Raw genomic sequence first — 25,411 nt, 5'->3', positions numbered from 1 at the left:
TGACAAACAAAATATACTTTTGTCAATACTTAACAAATTTGTTTTCTTTCTCACAAAACATACCACAGAGTGAATGATTCATAATTTCTCTCTTTAAAATGGCAAAATATCCAATCAATGCTTATACATCTAAAGACTGGATCTTATTCAAAAATTCTTTCACGAAAAGCGTAGATAACGACTCATTGCATTTTTTGTTGGCAGTTGTCATGAGAATGACAGTTTAAAAACAGTTCTCTTTGCCATAAGCAACATTTTTTCAATCCTGTAGTTCAATAAGTATAATCTACGGAGCTGGCATACCATGATGGGTTTTTTAAGTTGGTCTTAATTTTAACATCCGCCAAACCGTATAGGAGTCTTTTTTTTGTCAAATCTTGGATTAGCACTCTTCTACCAATGGCCGTTGTCACGCTGCAACTTGATAATAAACACCACCGAAATACGAATTATCAGGTCCGATAAAGCAACGCAGATCCAAATAAAAATTATGCTTGGGAGCCTATCTATGCAGGAGGAGCTCAAAGCTAATGCCCCTACTTCACTTTTTCACTGAGAAAGAGAAATTAAAAGCAGGTCAAATTTTTTTGCATAAGTCACATTATTTAATTATTAAAGATCTACCGCATCGTGGGCGTTGTTTTTCGCGTGGTCCCTGCTCTTGAAAAACTGATTTTATATGTTTTCTCACTTTAACACAAGTTATTCTTTTCTATCAGCGAAATAACTCTTGCAAACAAAAATGATAGTTGACATCAAAAATTTCAAGTGTTTTTAAATATAGAACACAAAGCATAGCGTATCTCCATCGTTGAGATTACCAAAAAAAATAAAATGCATTGTCTTCGTTTCCCAAACCGTACAGACTGCACTTGTGACCAATTTCGAAACACTTTGAACTCATTCTTATTTGACAAGATGTTGGGTGATCTTTTAAAAGGTGTCAACTTTTTTTTAGATTATTAACTCCTAAAAAGACGAGGGTTGAGTGATGCTCTTCAAGTGATTGAAATAGCGCGCTGATACTCGTAGCACGATCATTTCAAAGAAAACTACGCTGAAAGCAAGACCGAGATACCTATGCAACATGGTCACACGCGAGTTTATTTTTATCATATTAATGGTATTATTACGCCTTAGTGAAGGGGATCACTGTCCAGCAGTGTGTGTTTGTAGTAGCAGGGGTGTCTCTTGCAGTAGCGAGATGCAAATGAAAGACTTTACCGCGCTATCGAAGTATTTTCCAAATATAACAAGCCTGGAGTTACAAAATCAAAACCATAAAAATATGTCGTTAATTTGGTTTCGGAACTTTACGAGATTAACGTCGCTTAGTTTAATATTAAGCGGCTTGCAAGTGTTACCAAGAAATTTGGATTACCACTTACCTAGCGTGAAAATACTAATGCTGCAACACAATGCCATATCTGAATTGGATCCAGTGAGCTTAAAAAGCTATCATGGTTTGGAAAATCTTATTTTAGAGGGTAACAATATCAGTGACATCAGAAGTTACACCTTTCGAGATTTATGGAACTTGAAACTTTTAAACCTGCAGTACAATTCTATAAAGAAAATTCACGAGTTAGCATTTTATAACGTAAGCAATCTAGAACATCTCTTCTTGAAAGGAAATCAATTAGAAAGAATTGGTAAACGCGTTTTTTCAGGTTTCAAGAAACTTATGAATCTCCAGTTGTCTGGAAATAATATCAACAAAATTGCTGACGGGGCGTTTCATGACATCAATGCGGGAATGTTAAGTCTCATGAGAAATCAGTTGCAAAATATTTCTATGGGAGTGTTCAATAACAATACCAAAATTGAGACGGTAATTTTGATGAATAACCCAATACTGTGTTCCTGCGAGACAATAGCATCGCTGTACTATAGTACTGAATCTGTTCACGGAACATGCAATGGTCCTGGAGCAATAAAAAGTTCTATTGAGAACGTGCACTTGCAAGAAATCGATCCTTGTAACAAAAATAAACGATGCGAGAATATAAAAATTCCCGTAAATAAAGTTTGCCCAACCACAACATTAACAACAATAACAACAACAAAAACAGCAACAATAAAATCAACTAGAAAAATAACAGTAACGAGTCTCACAACTGAAAAGGCGACTGCAGCTTCTTCTCGTCTGAATACAAGCATTATTATCGGAGTGGTTTCGGCTACCATCTTTTTAATTATTGTGTCAATAGGACTGTTTTTGTGCTACCACCAGTATCACAAACATACGGCCAACGTAGCTCTCACTACAAAAGAAGATCTAGAATTATCAAATATTAATTCTCTCCCCCCCTCCCTGAACGAAGAAAATGTCTTTGCACCCAGTACAAATCTGCCAGACAAAAAACTACTTGAAAGCAGTGTAGTAAAAGAGGGAAAGGATAATTCGCGAAAACTTTCCATGGTCAAACTACGATTTTTAAGAACAGACTGCGGTAGTAATCACCAAATCAGCAGTCTAGCAGAAAATACAGAGGAACCGACATTTGTTTCCAAAAAGTCGGTTAAAAAACAAGACTCAATACCTTTATTTTCTATCGAGGAATCGGAAAAACAAAACAACGCCGACGAAGAAAACCCACCCTCGCCGATCGGTCGTTCTTACGTTAATCAGACATTTGACGACGATAATGACAAAACCAGTTCCGACGATGTCACGACAAACGTAACAAAACCGAAAAAACGAAGAAGCGGTGTCATTCAACAACCGACTAAATTTGTCTGTACACCGCATAATGCAGTCGATATTAACGACAATGATAAAGAAAATAACGACAAAGCTTTGTTCGCCATAGATTCGTCGGATGATTCTGATTCCGGTATTAACACTGACAATGAAAAAAAGTTAAGTGTTGACATTCCTAGTACTGTAACTTTATAATTTTACTGCCAAATAATAGTTATTTTTTTTTTTACCATAATTGACAATACAATCGTAACTGTCGAAACCATAAACACTTCATGGTCACTTTTTGGTCTGTCAAACTTTACATATGTAAATAAAATTTATAATATAAAAAAAAAAGTTCCGGTTAAGTTTGTTTAAAAAAATGTTTGAAACAAAATATAAAAAATTCTCTTCATCTTCGACAAATGCACAGAACAGATTTACTAGCACCCATGCGCTGTTGCTAAATTCTTTTGCAAGTTCAGGCGGGAAGAGACGCAAGTTCTTTCGCATCAGAAAAGCGAGAAAGAAAGCCTGCCTGCGAAATTCGAACTTACGTTTAAACACAAAAAAGTAAGAAGGCGGAAATTGTTAACATAATATTTAATTTGAAAATATCGCATTGTTTAATTTTGTTAACATCGAGTGGGCCGGCACACACTATCCACAACGTTTGTTAATACAACATAACTTTTGTTGTGAATGTTGTTTTAAACCCAATGACAATTTTTTGTGATATCCGTCCTCTTTTCGAAAATGACTGCCAAATCGCTAATTTGTACGAAATTGCGATGCATGAATAAACAGTATGGGTTTTGTTCATTATATTTTCGTGCTTCAGACACGGTGATGCAATATAAAATTCCTATGGATTCCTTAAGCGAATGAAATTTATCACATTCACTCCGCTCAAACATTTCACGCATTATTGATTGTTAGAATCTTTTTGCGAGTATTACTTTTCGTTAAATAGATTTTTGCGAATAGTAACATCACGAATATTTTGCGTGTATTAAATTTCGCAAATTTGGCTAAGAGATTTTTACACACTCTCCTCAACACCTAAATCGCCTGAAAAAAGCGAAAAATTGTTACAATAAGTAATGACAAAAATTCAATCCAACAAAAAAGTTTTTTTCGCCTTCGCAACATTCAGACATTAAATAATTTATTATTGCATGGACGTAATTATAATTATTCAAGGGCGAATTAACAGTGTTCTTGGGAAAAAGTTTATTAATTTCTTCTAATTTCCATCCCCGCCCACTGTTTTAAGGCGGGTCAAAAATTTATATTTTAAAACGGCTATTGGTTTTCGACTTTAGTGACTTACACGAAGTCGACCAAATGGAGGTGGAAAATTTCCGTAGCTCTATTACAATTTAGTCAAGCAGATATACAAGGATTAGTAAAATATACAATATGCTCAACTTATAACAAACTCAATTTCCTGCGATAGATAACCACTTAAAACGATCTATATAAATAAAAAAATAAACATATTTGTAAAAAATAATGATCAAAAGAAATAAGTACAAATGCTAGTGTGAGCTCATCTTCTTATTTTTCTTACTTGATATATAGTTTTACTGTTGGGACTTTTTCCAAGCCTTTAAAAAGAAAAGAAAATTTTAAATGCGCAAAAATTTGCACATCAAGTCATGTCTATCTGACCTGTACAATGAACTTAATGTACTCTCCTCTTTGATAGCCAACAAAACAACAATATGGCGTCCAGTCTACAATAAGGTAGAAAACAACAAGATATATACAGATCTGCATTTAAAATATTCCTTATTTACAATTCTACGCAAAAAAAAGCAACCGAACACGCTACGTATTATACAGCCGAAACTTTATAACACTTCCACTTGAGACTGCAGTCGCATTGACGTTTGTGCTGTTTAACATGGTGGATAAAATTCGATTCGTCTTATGACCGGGAAAGATCATCGATGCACAGTTCATATAAAAATAATCGTTTTTGCTACCAATGTGCTCAGAGTGCATCCAGCTTTTCAATTCTGCTGAAGATCTGCAGAGAAAAAAGAAAATCTCTCGAAAAAAAGGTCCACGATGTTGATATATTTAACATATATATAACAAAATACAGAACTCACACCATCAACTGCGGAACGTAATATCTTTCTTCGTAACATTCTCTCCTAGCAAAATGAAATACAAACTTGACCGTTATTATATACATATTGGTATAGGGATTATATACAAATCCATTGAAGCTTGCATCTGTTGTGCATACAAAAATAGTAGATGCGTGAAGAGCAGCATGAATTTCAGTAGATTTTTTCACTGAGTAGCGACTTATTAATAAATGGTTTTCTTAAGCTTACGAAGAGAATGATCGTACCTGATGTACTTCGATGTTTCCGCGGCATAAGTAACGTTCAAAACAACCATAGTCTAAAAGTAAAAAGAAAATATGCTGGACTGACAAATATGAACATCCCTACCCGGTGTTGAGGAATGTAGCAAACCGGTCAGGGATTGTCCAGACAAATATTTTGTTTAGCGATTAAGCATTGCTATCAACTAACATTGAGCTAAGATGGCTGTATTAGTCACATATTACTTTATTTTTCGAGGTAAATTTTTTGTACAGTTTAATTTTGGACGAAACAGTCGTCACAAAATTTTTAGTTAAGGCAGACAAGAGCATTATTCAAATATGGATACGGGTCAAATAATTACTACTCTGGAGCCGGCAGGCTCCAAAGTCACAGGTAGACAAGTCGACCGTCTAAAATTTTGTCATGGCATTCCTTAACGCGCCTGCAAAACATACATAGATAAATAAAAAAAAATTGATTCAAATTCCCTTGTAAGGTTATCTACAGGAATATCAAAAATTTGTTCAGTGTCTTTCCTGTTTTGAAATTATACGTGGAAAAAATGTGGAAAGAGGGCTCAAAAAACCTTCAAAATTATTTTGTCCGAAATCTTTTAATACTAACACTGGGGGTGGCCACTCAATGTTTTCAAAAACTTAAAAACTTAAGAAGGCTTCAAGAAAGTTTCAACATCTTTTAAAATTTTTAGAATGAAATCTAAAAAACAGTCGCCTTAATAAACCACCTGAAAAGGTTTATTGCCGACTTTCAATTTACACAAAAATACACTGAAGAATAAGTGAGTGGTCACACGCGAATATCAAACATTAGTACAATTTTGCCTAGCAGTATAATCTTTCTGAAACATAAAATCAACTGAAATTTGTGAATATGCATCTGTTCTCAAGTTATAGTTCATCTATAACAAAGAAACCAATTAATTGTAAGAAAATGTGATTTTGCCGCATGTGGGACCAAATAAAATTTGTAGATTGTGATCTGTTCATACATTTTAAACCATTTATAGAAAAATATAATGGTACTTTTTGAAGAAGGACCTAATAAACCTATCTTGGGCCACTGTTGATTTTACCTAAAACGCCGCCATTTTTTTTTTTTAAATTCAAAATCTTCACTCTCTAATTTTTATAAGTAGTAACTTTAAAAAGTTTGGAGCTGGAGTTAAGGATGCAAAAAAAAAAAAAAAAAAAAAAAAACTATTTTGTTTGCAAACTTTGGGCCGTTTTTGATCTGTTGCGTTGTAACCAGATTTTTCTCACATACGAGACCAAATCTGATCTGTACTAATATTTTAAACCATTTATAAAAAAAAAAGTAATGATAATTTTTTGAAGAAAAACTGGACAAAAAAAAAATAATTTCGGGTGTTCTGCCCGAAATGGCGCCATTATTAATTTTGTTACAAAAAATTCAAAATTGTCACATTCTATAATTGATAAGTAATTTATCAATAAGTGAAAAAAATCAGAAAAAAACTAATGAGTTGATTCAGAGAACAGCTGCGACGTACGGACGAACGCACGGAAGCTAATTCATAGGTCACTTTCGAATCGCGCGTGACCAAAAATCTAGAATGATTAAATATTCACGAGATTTCAGAAATGACTCCACAACAACCAACTCTGTCGTGCATAAGTGAATGACACGGAGGAGGTCGTAATGAGAGTTGTAGTTAGAGATTTTGCACCAACAATATGTGCCATGACAATTTTCCTTTTTTTCATTTTTTTTTTTGCAATAGACATGATAGACAAACTCGAGGACTAAATTTGCGCGATTCCGCCATGTTTGGTGAAATTCTGTGAAGGGAAAGTAGATCAAAGGAAATTATCAATTAAGGCCGATCTGTATTCAACAAAAACTTAGTGTGCGGGTGGATCTCTTTCTTAAATCTTTCAAGGTTTAAAATTCATTGCACTCGTCTATTTGCTGGCCATCTTGAAAAAAATTGTTTTTTATGTCAGCACAAAAGAAATGAAACCCGCACACCAAGTTAAATAAAAAGAAATAAACCTGGCACAACAAATAAGAACTAAAATTTACGAAACTTTTAAACACGATACGAATGTGAAAATTTAATGAAAATATCACTCGAATACAGTATGAAAGTTCGTACATTTTATATTCTCACATGAGTATCTATTTTCGCATTTCACGAAACGTCTGAATATAAGAAGTACCGTGGAAAAATATCCCAGGTATTCCAAGTACTTTAGACAGCGGACATTTTTTGGGTAAAGCAGTCACGTACATACAAATGGTTGAAAAATGCGCCAAAAAGAGTTCGTATAGCCGAAACTGAAATCTTAAGCAAAGGTAATTCTTCAGAAGGACTTGAATTATAAAGGTTGATGATTCAACAATACAGTTGAAGCCTTCTTATCTGTTGAGCAATGACACGAAAAATAGAGGAATTCACGATAGCATAAAAAGAACTTAAGCGTTTTAACTATTTAAATTTTATTGAAATTGTTAAGGGAACAAATTATTTGCGGAAGAAATTATTGCGGCAAATTTTTGGGGAACTTCTTTGGCCTAAATTCGCAAAATAATTTTTTGTCAAATTTTAGAAAATCTTTTAATCGTAAAAATTTCTTCCGAAAAATTCTCCATTTCTTGTACCCACATAAAATTCTACCAAGATTGTTTTTTATTTTGTACTTTAATTTCCCTTTAGAACCTAACCCTTTAGGTTCTCCGTTATTTATTTAAAAATACCTTAAACGTTTCTGAAAGCTATGTCACGCAAAATACTATTTTTGATTAGATTAAAATTCCTGAATGAAAATGAATTTTTTTGATTCGGGAAAAATCTAGTCTACCACTAAAGTAAATTCTGAAGAATTAGGAGTCGTAGGACAACTCATCCGCAAAAATACGTTACGCAAGAACTTTTTTTTGCTGATAACAGAATTTCTTAGGATACCCAAGGCATTTCACGACGCACAACAGTGCACAGTAAAACTAAGAAAAATTTCAAAAAAGACACCCATTCAATACTAAGTCACTTTCCTAAACGGGATAACGTATTTTTAAAGATTTTCAAAAAAATTTTAAATGCTTGCCACCTTGCTACTGGACAGCGTCTCGTCTCTCTCGTGTCAGCGTATTGGTATACATCTGCACAGTAAAAGCGGAAACAAAACAAAGAGTAAACTACAAAATACTACCTTTTCCACTTCTCGCGGAGAGACGTTAATATGTTGTTGAAAGGACTGGTTCCCAACGCTCATTTCACGATACAATAGTTGCATGTGCAAGTCTGTTACTTGCACAGAGAAGAAATTCTTATTGTTGACAGTAACAGCAAACTAAAAACAATTTGATAAGTATTTATTATCGTGTATGCAATATGCACAGATGTTAAAACTTTGCAAGTAAGTATCGGAAAGTTAACGCCCTTAGTAACACGGAAGCCACATCACAATACCGCTAGCTTGCTTGCCACACAAACTAAGTCGCGGTAGGTAGGTGACTTCAAATAAGCTGACAACACAACGCTTGAAACATGACAGAAAAAGATGGCATGAGCTATAGGCAATGAAGAAATGTAAAAATTGTACATTGTTTCGTATAATCAGAACCATAGAAGCAGTTTCGCTGCGGCTCTAAAAACTGGAACCCACTTTCAGGGTTAATTATTTTCCATAAAAATCGACTGAGTAAAGCCCGTGTGAAAAAAGGAAATATGTTATCAAAACAACAAATAAATTTGACCTCAGGTATTCCATCCAGCATGCTGTTCGGAAAATCGTTATTTATGTCAACAGATACGCATTAGCCCACCCAAATGTCAATTCTCTTGTGAAGAAATATTTATTTAGAATTTCGACGTAAGTGTTCTTTCACATAAACTTAACCAACATAAACAAAACAACAAAAACAACAAGAAATAAGTGAAAAAGTTATATCACTAACTATATACGATATCCAAGGGTACTTGCATTTAAAATTGAAATAGGCCACCTCGGAAGCTGACACAGAAATATTGACATCACGTGGGTACAGAAAGAATGTCGACAGTCCAGCTGCTGCCAAAATAATCAACACCAATACAGTTGCCTTTAATTTACTAAAACAGTAACAAGACAATCATCAAGTTTTTCATACCGAGACATACAACAAAAACCTTTTGTGCTGATAAATCTATATCCTTGTATCCTCGTGCTCAGCTTGTGTTTACTCCTTCAGTTACAATATGTCAACCTACTATTCTTAATTTCATACAATATTTTAAAATTTAAATTTTTTTGGTCTCTTTTTATTTTTGTGTATATTGTGATTTTTAATTTACTTAATATATTATTTTAAGTGTCTGAACAGAACATTGATAACAGCGTTTTCTTCTGCATACAGATTCGTATAATAATAATAAAAATTATAATTTAATAATTTTTTAAAGCAAATAATAAAAAACAAAAACAAACAAACAAACAAACAAACAAAACTAGTCCGCTCAAAGTAGTAAAATAGGTAAAGATAAAATGCCACATAAAAAACTGTAATAAAAAAAACAAAAAAATTCGTTGAATGAGTCTTAAAACAATCTTTTTTGCCACTTTACCTGATGCAAGATGTATCCTAGCTTATCTGCATGAAGTGGATGATAAAGACAGTTTGTCTCGAATTAAATGAATCAATGTCTGAATAAATAGGAAACATTAGGAAAAACTTACGTCCGGGCTGGTTTTAATCTTTTGTCTTTTACAGGAACAAATGTGACCATACCATTGTTATCTACAAACGTAATTACACAAGTCTAAAAGTCTTTCATCTTGCCCAAAAATATTTAGGACAGATTTTTCAAACACACCGTTTCTCAATGCTTGAGGCAAAAAATGAAGACTGTTGAATTCAAAATTTACTATGTTATCTAGTTAAATCAAAAAATTAGTGTACACCGTTTTTCAAAAAAAACAAAAAATATATATATTAAATTTGATTTTAGCAAATTTAATAGTAATAGTATCTAATAGTAAGTTACCCTATAATTTTCTCGGGAACTAATTTTTGCGAAATTCGCGAAAATTAAGGTACGTACCTTCATATATTTCTCCAGTTCCTTCACAAGTTGGGCAAACCACAGGGAAGTGTTCGTAGGTAAATCCACTGTGATTGTCATGAGGACATTCCTCAATCTTTTCGTATTTTGTGTTTCCATCTGGCATTATGTGTTTATGCGCTTTTAATATACTTATTGTTCTTAAAATTGAAAAGAAGGGAAAATCTGCACAATTTGTAACAAACAAACAAACTGAAATAACAAAAACAGTCAAACACTAAAAAAATTATATTTACCATAGTATTGTCAATATAATGACGGAAATGAAAGGGGCTCATCCAAAAAAATGACTTCGGCAAAAAACGGAAAATAGGCAAAGGTGCTTTGAAATCCAGTATGATTTAAAAATACAAGAAATAAACATTTTTAGTACGCTTTGACAATGTAATCTTACGTACAGAACTTTTTACAACCTCGCATGTTGAGAAAGACAAATTAATTAATAAGATAAATATGAGTGAAAGTAAAAAAAAAAAAAATAATTATAAAAATTAATTATATTCATAATTACGGTTAAAGGTTAAACATTTATCAGATTAGACAACAAAAACTCAAAAATTTATCATTTTAGTCTCGGCGAAAGCACAAAATAGAACATAAAAATTAAGGTTGTAAAATATCTAAGTTGCCGCCGCTTAACTCGAACCTTCAGAAGGATTAAAAAAAGGTTCGACTTAAAAAAAATTTAAAGTTCGAGTTAAGAAAGTTCGAGTTAAGAAAAGTTCGAGTTATCCTGTATTGGAGTTAAGCGGTGGTTACTGTAGATGTCTTTGTTATATTTATATTATCATAATTCTGTGAAGGCAAACAAGTCCAGAACAGCCAAGTCTTGGTTCAGATGTGTTCCAAACGAGAAACAGTTCCCACCACCTCCAACAACAACAATTTCACCTTTGCTTCGCATCAAACTACAGTGGTTGTGTAACATCAAAGGTCGAGATGGATTACATTGCTGCAAAAAAAAAAGACTCGTGTTAAAAATAATTCAAACTACAGTGGAACATCTGAAGTTTTAAGGTCATGAGTGCAGTTAATGTGATATTAAAAAAGGCTTTCCATAGGTATAAATATATACGAACATTAACGTACAAAATATAATTGGAAAATAGATATAAAATTTAAATCGCCAATTTTGGCAGCAGTTTTTAACTTCAGCGGTGAAAAATATTTAGCAATCACGGAGTATGCTATTAATTTCTTCTTCGCAATTTACTTAAAGAACAGTTAACAAGCAGGTAAGAAAATCGTTGTCTCACAGGCAAAGCAACAGCCCTCCATGTTTTCTCTTTTAATGAGATAATGAGAATTGGTGGTTGTGACGTGCAATTAGGATCTATTCCACCAATGACGAAAAGTTGATCATCTATGACGTGTGTAGAATGTGAATATCTATAATAAATGTGTGGTAAGCTACACATTCGTGAATTTGTCTACTTTATTAATACAAAACCTTGCAGCTGGAACAAAAAAAAAAACACGAAATGTTTGCATTTTGCACAACTTAAGTAGCAAATCACAGAATTTCTAACAATATTTATCAAAAAACAGGGATATACACTATTACACAAAATGTTTTCGCAATAACGCAAAATTTTTATATCAACAAAGTAATGATAAAGATATAAATCTGCAGAGTTAAATTTATGCAACTCAATTAAAATTCATTGTAGAGACATAGAGGTGTGATTTCTGACAACTGCATATTGTTTTTCTTGTTTCCACAACAAATACTTTTATTTTGACATGAGTTACAAACAAATTGTACCTTGCCAGGTGTTCAATTCTTAAAATTTTGGTTAGCCAATAAAGGAGTCGTTGTATTGGAATTTAGGGGAATTGACCTTTAAAAGTCCTACATTGAGTTTTAACAATTACAACACAACAGTAAATATCTCACGTGGATGACGTATACATGTTACAGATGATATGTCTATGACGTCTTTTAGTCTCTTGACGTTTGTTACTCACTAGACCACATTTCATTTTCATTTGCAGAAAGCTAACATTTAGTGGCGTTTATAGCAGTTATTGTAGCTTTTTGCGTGATAAATACTGAACTAGTTCAATTTTGATTTTTTTCAGTACAATTCCCAGTACAAATTATAAATTAAATCATTATATTTAAGTACTTTCAAGTCTTTCCAGTACAAGTGGCCATCCTGAGGGTATTATAATATAGACTAAGAGATTGACCCAAGCAATATTCACTTGATTTAGTAAATAAATAGATTTTTATGACATCAGCAATGAGCAACCTATAATTGTTTGTACAAATTCAGGTTTCAGATTCAGTAAGCCGTTCCCACTGTTGCAAAGTTTGAAACGCTCATCAAGAAAATGTACAGAATAATTTGACAAACGGTTACTAACTGTTACCAACGGTTAACTAACGGCACCATCTGTTTCCAAGCCCTCAAAGTTATTAACTGCAAACCAGCAGCTTCAATAATCTTAAAAATCCTAATATCATTAATCTCCAAAGGAAGAGATGTTTTAAAGCGCCGACAAACAAATAATAAACTAATTTTTGTGGCCTGCGCATTCTTTAGAAAAAGAAAACATCTTAGGAAAGCCTTATTATAGCCTGGTTCATTTTTTTAGCACTATTAGAGAGGAATTTCATAAAGACGTGTTTTATTTTCCTTTAACAATACTGCTTGTAAGAAAAATTCAAAATGCCAATTCATAAATACCTTGTTGGTAACGCAACTTTAAATCTCATTTCCTTAGTATCAATAACATCTTCCTAAAAAGCCATTTAAGTAAAATCTAATACCGTTGAAAAAGTGCAGCAGATCATCAAAAGTTGACTAAGATGGCATTTCTGCTATCGTTTCTCATTAACCATATATACTCACATTCATAACCATTTTATGTGCTGTTACATGGTAACACAACAGAGTAGAAACATCTGAGTGAGTTGAGATGAAATTGTTTTTAGTTTGAGAGACTTTGGATATGTTTGTGATATGATTTTTATTTATATTTACCTTTACCAGGCACTCAATGTTTGAATGTTTGGCAACATTATTATCCAATAACAACTTTACTAATGGCCATTTACTTACTTTTCGAGAAATTTAAAAAAATTAACTAATGAGATCTTAAAATATCCGCTACCAATTACGAATTCTATGCTACGAAGCAGTGTGAATTCTTTCTATATCGAGTTTGTTTAAACGTAAGTATTTTTGCCTCACATAAAAGCCGTAACTTTTACTAATCAACAAAATATTTAGAAACATGCAGTAAAATACATGTATTAGATGTTAATAAGAAAGGAGAAATATTCTCTTGGGTTACATACCTTGACTTTTAAAAGGTAAAGAGACTTAAAAGTAACTAGATGTGCTGCGATTCCTCCGTAAATAAGCAAGGAATCATCCCACACATCCATTGAAGGAGAAAAACATGGCAAAATAACTTGAGATGTGTTTTCCTAAAAATAATGCAGTAAAAAATTCTAAACAGACTGACTAAAAGAATATAAAGCATTATAACAATCAATCATCAGGTCACAGTTGAGATATGAAATTTATGCTTGTTGAGAATAGTCATGTTTCAAAATCCCAGTAACAAGCCAATCAGGTCTATTTACACCTGTACTAAAAAACAAACATAAAACAAATTAAAGTGATTACCAGTTTCCATTTTTTCGAATCTAAATCAAAACTCCAAATGTCATTAAGAGCTGCCTCTGTGTTGGATCGACCACCGAATATATAGATCTTATCTAATAACAACAAAAAATAACATGTAATCAAATAAAAAGACATTCTAAAATCTTGATAACATAACATTGACAATGTAATAAAGAATCACAGTTTTCGTCATCAAAAAAAAGAAAAGAAAAAAACATGAATAATTTCTCACTCTGAAACTTTGCAGCAGCATGCCTCCACCTATTACAAGGTTGTTCATCTCCACCATCATTGGTGTATACATTTTCAGGTGTCATAACAGAATCCTTAAGTTTATAAAAACCATAAGTATTACAAGGACGACTTGGTGAAGCTCTTCCACCAAATATGAACAACAAGCCATCTGAGACATACGTTAATGTGTGATACATGTGTTTGAATCCAATGTCTATGGTGTCCACTGTTACATGAGAGTCGCTCGTAATCTTTGATGTGTTATCAGGAAAGGTAAGAATAAAACCAGAGCTTAATTTATCATGAGAAAAATCTTGAGTTACACCAAAACCACCTGATGCTAAGTATTGGTTAGGCGCGATTTTTGAGCAAGCATGCCCATAACGCATCAATGGAATCTGATCCAAGTTCTTTGTGAAGACTTCAAAGTTGTTGACCTCAGTTATGTTAACTCTCAATCTGACTTTGTATGGAAACATGGCACTGACTACATCACCACATACTCCTACAAAATGAAACGGAAATTATTGTGTAATATACAGTGCAAAATATGCATCCATAATCACCTATTCGACTTTAACAACAACTTAACACGAAAATAGATGAAAACTATTGCACAAATTCTGAAAACAAGCAAACATGTCAAGGTAGTCTAACTATATAGCATACCTTGAAAGGCAACGGTAAGACAATAGTGCGAACACATCAAACTCCATTCTTCAAATTCGTCAAAAGCTTCTAGAACAAACATATCAACCTTATCGCCAATATTTAGATACTGATCGAAAAAAAAGTTCATGTCAAAACCAACAACAACATCATAGTTAAGGGATTGGAGCAGCTCTATGTGATCCTGCACTGTAAGAAGTTTATGAACTCGTTGAAGGGGTGAGTTGAGTTTTTTAAAATGCTTTACCATCACTTGCCCAAATGCATCGTAAGGTTGAATTTGTTCAAAAACAGCAGTAATGCAGTTTTCGAACTTCCGTTTCATCCAGAGTAGCAATTCAACTGCCTTGTCATAGTCAATGTACGCTAAAACAACTTCTGAGAAAAACAGCGTAGGAGCACTTGTATCAATATTTAGTTCTATGAAAAAAGCCTCCAAGTCTTGAAATTTTGTCAAATCACATGGTATGATTTTGTAATTTAAAGAGGTCAAACAACCATTGATGATTTTGTAATCTCCGATAAGATTAAGTAAAGAACTTTGCTTTTTTATAATATTTTGCTTACGCTTCACCACATCTGGAAAATCTACTTCAATGAAATCACATTTATCTAAAAGACCTTGGTCTTTCAATCGAAAATAAGAGCTATCAAACCCTGCCCCTAGCGATACTATTTGAACTTTCTCATAATTCTCGTGATTTTCTAAAAAACTTTTCAAGGTGTAGTCAATCGCTTTGGCCCTGATAAAATATCCTCTATGTATTAATGGTGCTCTCTGTACAACTTTGGAAGCAAACAGTTTTAAATAAGGATCATAAAAATATCCACTATTTGACATTGATGCTTTACTCAATATACTCATATCATTTGTCTCCTGCACAGCTTGCTCGTTAATGTTATTATTCGGCATTGTCTTTTTTTTCTGAACAACAAAAATTAAAAAAAACAAGTTAACACAGATAAAACTGCCACTCAGATTAAAATTCATATTAAATGCAGGACTACAAATCTAATCAGTAGTTCGATACTTTTCAAGTGAAAAGTAATGTCAGTTTTATTCAATTTTTGAATAGCTATTGTCTATGCTGAATAGTGTAACCCAAGGCAGGATGCATCAGTAAAACACAGGTCTGACTGGTTGTTTAATTGGATAAAATGTATCGAATAGATGGGGAGTTAGAAGAATCATTTGCATGCTGGTAATTTCGTTTAAACTTTTTAACTAGTTTTTTAAGAAAATTAAGTTTCAACCCACAGATAAATGTCTGCTGAAATTTCTGGTTAATTAAAGTTAACAAATATGTAGGCTTCATAGTAAATTGCAACACATTGTCATCCATATCAAATTCCTCCTAAATTCTTTACCCAGTTTTGTCCTATTTTTTAATCTTCCTGCCTGAAGAAAATATAAAGCAAGAAATACACAACAGTCTTATCTTTTATCAGTTTTATGTCAATCATGGCAAAAGTACAGCAAGGCTTCTTAAGAGACCGTCTGTAAGGGCTTGTAATATTTATTTTCCAGTTTTTTATGACTGACATAAAATTGATAAAAAACAACAAAATATTGTATTATTATTTTTCCTTACAGCTTTTCCTTAACTTATGTGAAAACAAATTCTGATTCAGCAGAAATCTGGCAAGCATAAAGTATTTTACTACAATATCAGGATACAAAAAAAAAAGATAGATTTACTTTATCCAAAAAATAGATGTTAAAAATATATACAATATTTTACATAAATGTCCTTAATAAATAAAGAAAAGGTACATAAATTCTATAGATTTCTATAGATACATGAAATAAACATATTGCAAAACATTATTTATAAGCAGACCTAGTACTTGTTATGTACGTCTGTAAAGCATTTTCTAACATTCCAGCTCTTCTTAGCTCATCTTCTCGAGTCCTTTTTATGTCATCTTCCTTTGATTTAATAATATCTTGTAATTTGGAAACTTCGGCTTCTTTTACTGATTTTAACTCCCGTAATTGTGACAACAAATCTTGATGCTGATTCTCAGCCTTTCGAATTTGGTCATTTAATTCAGAATTTTTTCTTTTCTCGTTGTCAATCTCTATTCGCAATCTGTTTATTTCATTACGATATTCTAAATCTCTTTGATTTAACAATTGTTGTTGTTGTTCATTCTGTCTTTTGTACGTTTCTAAATCTTTTTGACAGCTAATATATTGCGTATGAGTCTCTGAAACCTCGACAGAAAGCTTACTAATCTTCATTTGCAGCTCGTCTTTGGTGTTTATCAAAAGGTCAATTCGCTGTTCATACTGTTTATTTTGCAAAATCTCGTCTTGTTTTAATTTAGTTCTCTGTGCGACCAACTCATCCTCATGTCTCAGTTTCTCTGACATCAGATTGGACTTTAACCTTCCAACTTCCTCATCCAATCGTTCTTTATCTTTCTCATATCTGCTTACTCTTTCAGAGAGAGATTTTATTTTGGAACTATTTTCTGACTTTAATTCCTCTTTCTCTCGAGAAATCCTCTCCTGATAATCTATTTTATCAGATTCAAATTCTGTCTTGTTTTTCTTTATTGTATTTTTTAATGCCATGCATTCCCTTGAACTATCTTCAACCTTATCTTTTAGCTCTCTGATAGTTTTTTGCAACTCAAACACATGGCTCTCCTTTTCCGAATCTTCCTGTTTTTTCAATTTCTGCTGTTTGTGCAATTCTTCAGTTAAATCTGAGTATTCGCTAGCGTATTTTGCAGAAAGTTGTTTAGTTCTTGCTTCAGTCTCTTCTCCGTAAGCTTGCAATTCGCTAATCTTCTTCTCCTTTAACAGTAGTTCCTTTTCACAGCTTTCATACTTTCCTTGCAAGGACAAATTTTCTTTCTTTAGATCCTCAATAGCAACTTTCATTTGGTCCAATCGGTCTCGAGTTGTTTCTGTCATGTTTTCGTGCAGCTCTTTCTCCTTTTCAAGTTGATTTACCAATGTACTTACCTAATGGAAACCACAAATAAAAAAGGTTGTTGACATATCTGTATTATAATATTTAGAAATCAGCAAACAAGTTGGTACTAATCTTTATTTAGGTGCATATATTTTTTAACGTCACTATTGACTATTGACTGCAGATCTTACTCCTCATGGCAAAAATATTATCCAGTCTCTTTTAACAAAGACAAACTTCTTTTTACTACAGATAATCTGTAGACAAGCTGTATATATAAAAAAACTTCTGTAAGCCAATATTGTAAGAGTGGAGCATTCTTGGGCATTTTCTGGTAGTAATTTTTTTTTAATTAAAGGGGAACTCCAGTAAAAATCACTTTTTCCTTTTTTGTTATATGTGTACTCAAAAAAGCATAAGAAATCAAAAAAAACTTACTTGTTTTTCTTATTTAAAATTGTAGCACAAGCCTTCGCATATTCAATTTTTTTCTCAGAAAAAAACAGACAGGCGCGATTTCATTTAGGACTCGACCCGAATATAAATATGACATCACATCGTGCAGAAAGTTTAAGCGAGTGCAGAGAACGTTTATGTATGGCTTACATTAAATCGCTTTTTGTATGTAATTTACGTTTAAATCTTTAAAAAATGTTTAGTTGCTCCGCGTTTCGATGTACCAATTGATTAGAGAAGGGTAAAGTAAGTTTTCACAGAATTCCGTCTGTAAAAAAGAAAGAACTCAAAAATGGCTAAACAAAATACGATCAAAGTTTTTATATTTGGTTAGTGCACTTCACAGATAGTTCTTTTAAAAGAGATCTCCAGGAAATAAACTTCCATATTAAAATATTGCCACTTTGTAAAAATGTCATTTCAGCTAGTGAACGTGATCAAAGTTTCTCATTTCTACTCATTTCATTATTTGTACTTATATACACAGAACACAACCAAATAACGTTTTGCACATTTTTATATTAAATAAAAGAACATTATACCAATTTCCAATACAAACACAGACAAAAAAGTTTTCTAGTTACACCTGTATCTTTCGTAGCGCTCAAGTTTCTATTCTTTGTTTCTCAAAAAAGAAGCTTTTATGATGGAAGGACATGCTGAATATTTTCAGGGGGTAAATGTACCCATTTTCTTCAATCTTTGTAACTGTTTAAGGCTTTATGTAATGCTGATAATGCAGTTTCTAAAACAGCTTTCTCAAAACAACTACTTATAAGTCAGTAGCTTCTGCAACGCATTTATGACCTACCATAATCATAAGAATGATTTTTATTTATACAATATTAATACCCCCGTTTTACCAACTTATCACGACCCGAACATTATTCGATCTTTCGGTCACGCATTTGAATGGTCCTCCATCATGGAGAAAATTTCAAAGTTACATAAAATTTGTTTGCATTTGTGCGCAAAAAAGGGCGTGCAGAGGAAAAATATTGCTGAATTGTGAAATAAAAATAAATTGGCTTGTAAAGTAAGAAAGTTTTTTTACTGACGCAAATGATAAAGTTTTTTGAAAGAATGTTAAAAAAAGTGATTAAATATATTTCTTACTTCTTTAAAAAGAAAATATTTTGTTAAGAACGTTACTTTGAGTCAGTAAAAGACACGTCGTCACTTTGAATCATTATTAATTTCTCCCTTGTGAGACACAAGAGGTTCGAAACTGCGTGGCTTTAGCTTTTTAAAGTCTTTTTTATGAAGAGAATTATTTGATTCTATGTTTTCTAAGTTATAATCTTCATCATCAGATGTTTACAGAACTGATTAAGGTACAAATAAAGATTTTTAACGATTTTAAAAGGTTTACTCTGACATAATTATGTTTTGTCATTTTTTTCAAATATCTTTTTTTCACTGGAGTGCCCCTTTAATTTGAGATTATGTTTTGATACCACATGAGACATAAGAAATTTTAAATTTAGTCGCCAATTTGATAATACCAGTTTGTGGCCCCTGGAAAATCCATGGGTTTGTGTGTTCTTTTTAATCTGTGTAGCGTGCGTCTCGCTACTTTAGGTACCATTTTGCGTGACAGACGAACAAATGTATACTATACAGGTATTATAATATAGATACAAAATTAGGTGTCAGATGGAAATTTATGTTTTTTGCAATTGCATTTTGTTTGCCTTTCATTTTAATTTCTGTTAATATGTGTTCTGCAGTATTGAATTTTAAAAAAACTTCATGCAGCCATAATGGCAGCGAGAGATACGGGCTGCCAAAAACATAACTTTTGGATGACTTTGCAGTGTTATAATCCAAAGGGGAGGTGGAAAATACACCTAGGCGAACAAAATTAAACAAAACAAAATTTCCATCTGATACCTAATTTTAAACACTATTCGATCGGTCATCTGCCATCAAAAAATTTTGAATCTTAACATTTTGGTCTCAGATGGTATTCCAACATATCTCATAATAAATTGAAAATTTTTTTTACTACACTCTTAGAGAAATCAACTCTCAAGAACATGTATATTTTTTTCCAGCATTTTTCATCACAATATGATTAAAAAGGCAACATTTTCTTAAATTTTCACTCTCTGTATACTTTGTTGAAAAACTAGTATTATCAATAAAAGGTAATATACAAATTAAAAATACAAGCATAACATGTTACCTGCAAAGACTTTTCATGTTGAAGATGATCAATTTCTTGTTTTAAAGACCGTGTCATTGACTGATGCTCCTCGTAAATTGAATGGTAATCGACATTTCTTTGCATCGCAGTGGCAATCGCTTTTAGTGTGTCACTTGGTATATTGTTCCCTTAAAAGTAGCATTTAGTTAAATATAGCGTAAACATTATGAAAGCTTTCCAGGTTGCAGATTTTGTGTAAGAAAATGTGCTCATTAAAACACAACTGAAAAATGTATATAGATGGGAGTTAATGCTTGCTCATTCCTTGGACAAATTATATATATATATATGTTGCAAGGAATTATTTAAAACCACTGTACCACAATCTACTACAAATTTAAAGCATAAAATTATAGCTTGTTATTTTGGTATGAAGTTATCATCATGCAAAGGCATAATCCCTCAAGTTGTGCAATATAGTCACAGGGGAGAAGTATTTAGAATTAGATTCTTCTTAGTTTTTATGCTGTGAATGCATTTTCCCTGCAAAATATGGGAAAAATGTGGAGCTTTCACTGCCGTTGAATACTCTAGATAAGCACTTCTTTAATTATGTATTTAGTGGGGTCTGTTTAAAATTGTGGTCATGGAGGCTATTTGGTTAATCGCTAGCGTAAATCTTACTTTACTTAGATAGGGTTGTCTCAAAACCTGTGGAATATAATATTGCAGATTTGTATATAATTTTTTGTCCACTGTTCATGGAATTACACTTGTTTGTTTACGAAGGAGTGTATTGATTTAGTTGATTTTTCTGTTGTGAAACGAAAAATGCAATTTCTTTGTATATTCAGTATATTCCTATTCCTAAATTTAAAATGGCAATCCTAGGCAAAACTTTTAAGGTAGCTCTTACTACAAAAATTTTTCTGGATTAAACTAGTCATTCTTGTAGAAAAAATGTTTGACATCTTGCTTAACGCTTATGCTTGCGTTTATGCTTGCTTTGGAAGTGTTCACACAGTCTTTTTCATGTGTTTGCGTTTTTGCTTGCAGAAAAGTGAACCAGCCTTTATAAACAATGACATGAAAATTGAATGGGTAATATTTTCAAATCTTAAATCAGTTGTTAATTTGAAATTCAGGTGGGTTGTTTTGAACTCTCTTTTTTTACCTCTTATTAAGAATATCAAAAGGATAAATGACAAGTTTACCTTTAAAACAGATGAATGAAAAACTTATGAATAATTAATGATTTGAAACTCTGTAAACGCAAACATTTAAAAAAAGTAAAACCATTTTAATGTTACACAATAATGTAAATAGAGAAGGACATATCCTATATGGGTAAGTAGGGACCACCTGACACTATTTTTAGTCCAATTCCCAAACCTGGGAAAATTCACCCTTTTCGGAACCACTAGGTTTATGAAGTCATTAACCAATCTTTAAACCCTAAATCTCATTAAATGTTTGTCAAAAAATAAATGAACGTTATACATTTTCTTGATCAGTTTTTTAAGCTCTACACAATAAAGGTAACAATTGAATAAATTTCTTAAATATATCCCTTGCTACAAAAATTAATTTTTTCGAATAAGTGCACAATGTAAACTTGTGTAAAAAAGAAATCACAGCCTCGTATACTTACCAGCCAATGCAAGATTCACCAAATATTTATTATGATTGAGTGATGATAAGAATGCTCTACCACCAATTACACCAATATTATTCCATCGCATATCCAGTGTACGTAGAACTCTGTTCTGTTTCAAAGATGATGCAATCTCTTGCCCTCCTTCATGGGAAATTTGGTTATTACTTAGATCTAAAACCTGAAGAGATTGATTCAATGCTAATCCTTCTGCGATAGCTGTAATCCCATCATCCCACATGCCCAAAGTATTCCATTCCAGATATAACTCTGTTAAAGACATGGTACGTTTTAACAGTTTACCAACAAGGTGTGCTCCACTATTTCTTAAATTGTTTCCTTTCAAGTCCAATACTGTAAGCGATTTGTTAAACATAAAGGCATTTAAAGTCACTTTGCAAGCATCTTCACTTAGCAGACAGTCTGTGAAAAGATATCTTTGAACAAGATCATCTGTGGCAAAACATTTTGACAACAATTGACAGTCTGAAACTGATAAATTACAACCAGAAAAATTTAAAAAGGGTTCACCATTTTCTAAATAGTTCAGTTTATTGCTTTCTTTGATGATGCGTATTACACCATCGTTTGGCACAACATTTCGATCTTTGCAAGCTTGTAAATAATTTGATTTATAAGAATTCATGTTTTTGTTTCATCCATGCGGTGTTTGCTAAACGTAAAATGAATAATGTTTTTCCCACCTTATTACAATAATAAAACTACATACAAGAAAAAATTATACAGATTTTCAGTGTTAAGCCCTGTGAAGACATTTAAAACATAACATACATGGGAAGTTGTGCAGTAGCAAAGTATAGTTTTCATTTAATTCTTGCTTTAGGATAAATTTAAGAATCAGGGGGTTTAACAAATTTTGAATTTGGGCAGTATGGCATCAGAGATTTGAAGTTTGCTGAAAGAAATTAAAGTTATACCTTGGTTTTCTAAAAATATCAAATAATCAAAAAATATCTAAAAAAATTGAAATGTTCAGTAACTTCAAAAGACTGGAGCTAGAATAAAAAATTTTAACGAAGAAGAAGGTCGAAGATAGCCAAGATGGTAGTTGATCAAGAAGAAAAATAAATATTTAAAAAGCTATATCTGGAGTTACACAAAGTTTCGCCAAAAAGTGGATATATTACTTAGAATTACTCATGCAAATCTTTCAGGTGAGTCCAACTTGTAAAAGTACCTTTGAATTTCCAAATCTTGACCTTAACTAATTATATACTTAGGTTTAGACAACTTGGTTTCCTAAAAAAATATGTAACATTTGAAGAAAATTCATAAAGTTTCTGCAAGATGATGATTTTAAGCCTTGAAGGTATATATCCTTCCATGCAAAACAATGAATATGAATAAGTTCATATTATAAAACCTTGAAAGAAAATTTCATTCACTTCTTAATATTTCTCTAGATATTTAAAAATAAAATTACCATAATTATACACAACGGTGAAATTTAACGACTGCCATTACACCTTGTTTTGTGATGTGACAAGCAGAAACCAAGACAAGACATATTCACCGGAATTTTTTTTTGCAAATCAAGTCCCATATCCCTAGTTATTGGGTCATTGGAAAAAATTTAAGAAGCCTGGGACGAGCAAACAAGTGTAATTTTGGCAAAAAAATTTATGTTAATCAATTTACTTTTATAATATCTATGCATTGATAAAGTTTGAATGCACATCCCTCAAAAGGTCTAAAAATACTGATGACTAAAAATGTCAAAATTTGCTATTACTTTAAATATGACATTATAATTTATGCAACATAATTAAATCTAAAATTCTTTAAATGTAAATATCTTGAAAACGAAAAGAGCTTTTTAAAAAATTCTAAGCTCCATAATTATAAGTCCAACATCATTTTATACCTTGGATTCCCTTTAATTTTCTTGGTGTTTTGTCATCTTAGAATGGAATATGATGATTTTTACTTTGTGATGTTACAGTTATCAAAGTTTGTATGTGAGATATGAAGAGGCAAATAAGAAATAACAACTAAGACACTAATATTAATTTTTATTTATGGATACTAATAATAATAAAATATGCAAAAGGAACTTGAAATGGTTCTTCATAAGGAATCGTCATCAGGATCTTTTTAAAAAAATTGCTTTAAATTTTAATTAACATAACTTGCCATACAGTACTGGAAAAAGGTTGTTTAACATCGCACTTCGCATATCGCGACGGTATTCTCGATCCGCGATAGAGTGGGGCTTCGCAATGCATCCGTCTTGATGTCATTCTCGAAGCTATCGAGGCCATTAACACTTTTTCATAATAGAACTATTTTAAAAATAAGAGTGTGTTCAACAATGATCGTGGATGTTTAAATATAATTATACTTCCTTTGTGTTATATTTTTTTAACTTGTGCATAACAATCTAGGGTATAAAGCTAGTGTTAATCTTTCTTTTTTAGATCACATTTTAAAAATTTAAGAACAAAGAACAGCTATAGAAAAGTTTTTTTAGATCGCATTTTAAAAGCTTAAGAATCAAATGCGGCGATAGAAATGCTTTTTTAGATCGAAGTTAAAAAGTTTACAAACCAAGTGCGGCGATAGAAATGTTTTTTTAGATCTCATTTTAAAAGTTTAAGAACAAAATGCGGCAATAGAAATGTTTTTTAGATCGCATTTTAAAAGCTTAAGAACGAAAAGCGACGATAGAAATGTTTTTTAGATTGCATTTTAAAAGTTTATAAACAAAAAGCGGGGATAGAAATGTTTTTTTTAGATCGCATTTTAAAAGGTTAAGAAGAAAAAGCGGTGATAGAAATGCTGTTTTAGATCGCGTTTTAAAAGATTAAGAACGAAGAACGGCGATAGAAAAGCTTCGATAGATCACATTTTAAAAGATCGCATTTTAAAAGTTATAAATGAAAAGCAGCAACAAAAAAGCTTCGTTAGAAATCGCATTTTCAAAGTTTAAGAACGAAAAGTAGCGTTAGAAAAAAAATACATTAAAAAAGTAATGCGCTAGAATTACTTTATTAAATACGAAATTTAAAAATTTTCTTATAATATACACCTATTTAAAATAAAAAAAAGATAAAGCTCTTTATTCTCATTATCACCTACCATCGCAATACATCAAGACGGATTTTGTCGCGATACTATATTCTCGATAGATCGCAACAATTTATTTTAATTGTTTCTTATCTTTAATTGTCCGGGTTCCTCAGTAAAAACACATCATAATAGTAGAGAACATTGTATTATGAAATAAATTTATACAACATCCTTCGCATTGAAACGCAATTGTTTGCAGAGCCAAACTTGAAATGGACAATGGACAGGTATTTGTAGGCCTGTCCCAATAAGCGAGGCATCTTAAAGCCTACTAGAGGCGAGGTAAGTCTCTTATCCTGTATTGACCAATATTGTTTCAGGTAAAGTTTCCTTACATGTGATCCTAAGAACATTAGCAAGTACAATAACATTTATTTTAAGGAAACCTTTTCAAATGATATGGAAATTGCTTTATAATTTTTTCATTAGTTTCAAATCAGTGCATTAAAAACTAGATTGGTTTTGGGTTATAGG

General features: G+C 32.1%; 3 protein-coding genes across 3 annotated transcripts; 1 reads left to right on the top strand and 2 right to left on the bottom strand.

Moving 5' to 3' along the window:
- The first annotated feature begins 797 nt into the window (after positions 1 to 797).
- LOC130621321 (leucine-rich repeat-containing protein 15-like) lies at positions 798 to 2,899 on the top strand. The gene has a single exon (XM_057436619.1). It carries the CDS (start codon positions 1,088 to 1,090, stop codon positions 2,897 to 2,899), a length of 1,812 nt encoding a protein of 603 aa, XP_057292602.1. The 5' UTR covers positions 798 to 1,087.
- A 1,135-nt stretch (positions 2,900 to 4,034) lies between these two features.
- Positions 4,035 to 10,369, bottom strand: LOC130622592 (transmembrane protein 106B-like). The gene is made up of 7 exons (XM_057438067.1): positions 10,097 to 10,369; positions 9,732 to 9,792; positions 8,974 to 9,127; positions 8,226 to 8,366; positions 5,055 to 5,107; positions 4,807 to 4,851; positions 4,035 to 4,721 (listed from the first exon to the last, which is right to left on the bottom strand). Exons 1-7 carry the CDS (start codon positions 10,221 to 10,223, stop codon positions 4,520 to 4,522), a joined length of 783 nt encoding a protein of 260 aa, XP_057294050.1. The 5' UTR covers positions 10,224 to 10,369; the 3' UTR covers positions 4,035 to 4,519.
- Positions 10,370 to 10,474: 105 nt separating this feature from the next.
- On the bottom strand, positions 10,475 to 22,971 carry LOC130622590 (tRNA wybutosine-synthesizing protein 4-like). The gene is made up of 9 exons (XM_057438065.1): positions 21,845 to 22,971; positions 20,233 to 20,381; positions 14,662 to 15,586; positions 13,991 to 14,497; positions 13,759 to 13,850; positions 13,425 to 13,556; positions 12,811 to 12,863; positions 11,374 to 11,506; positions 10,475 to 11,069 (listed from the first exon to the last, which is right to left on the bottom strand). Exons 1-9 carry the CDS (start codon positions 22,491 to 22,493, stop codon positions 10,905 to 10,907), a joined length of 2,805 nt encoding a protein of 934 aa, XP_057294048.1. The 5' UTR covers positions 22,494 to 22,971; the 3' UTR covers positions 10,475 to 10,904.
- Between the last annotated feature and the right edge of the window lie 2,440 nt (positions 22,972 to 25,411).

The sequence above is a fragment of the Hydractinia symbiolongicarpus genome, chromosome 12 (genome assembly GCF_029227915.1).
Source record: "Hydractinia symbiolongicarpus strain clone_291-10 chromosome 12, HSymV2.1, whole genome shotgun sequence".
In the NCBI taxonomy this organism is placed as follows: domain Eukaryota; kingdom Metazoa; phylum Cnidaria; class Hydrozoa; order Anthoathecata; family Hydractiniidae; genus Hydractinia; species Hydractinia symbiolongicarpus.
This window is presented reverse-complemented; position numbering and strand designations above follow the sequence as displayed.

Excerpts from the sequence above, each read along its gene's own strand:
- LOC130622590 (XM_057438065.1), bottom strand. The coding sequence starts at position 22,493 with ATGAATTCTTATAAATCAAATTATTTACAAGCTTGCAAAGATCGAAAT. Across the intron at positions 15,587-20,232 it reads AACATGAAAAGTCTTTGCAG|AAAAAAAAGACAATGCCGAA; the intron begins GTAACATGTTAT and ends TTTGTTGTTCAG. Across the intron at positions 12,864-13,424 it reads TTTACCTTTTAAAAGTCAAG|GAAGATGTTATTGATACTAA; the intron begins GTATGTAACCCA and ends ATGGCTTTTTAG.
- LOC130622592 (XM_057438067.1), bottom strand. The coding sequence starts at position 10,223 with ATGCCAGATGGAAACACAAAATACGAAAAGATTGAGGAATGTCCTCAT. Across the intron at positions 9,793-10,096 it reads AACTGGAGAAATATATGAAG|ATAACAATGGTATGGTCACA; the intron begins GTACGTACCTTA and ends TTACGTTTGTAG. Across the intron at positions 9,128-9,731 it reads AGATTAAAACCAGCCCGGAC|TAAATTAAAGGCAACTGTAT; the intron begins GTAAGTTTTTCC and ends TTACTGTTTTAG.
- LOC130621321 (XM_057436619.1), top strand. The coding sequence starts at position 1,088 with ATGGTCACACGCGAGTTTATTTTTATCATATTAATGGTATTATTACGC.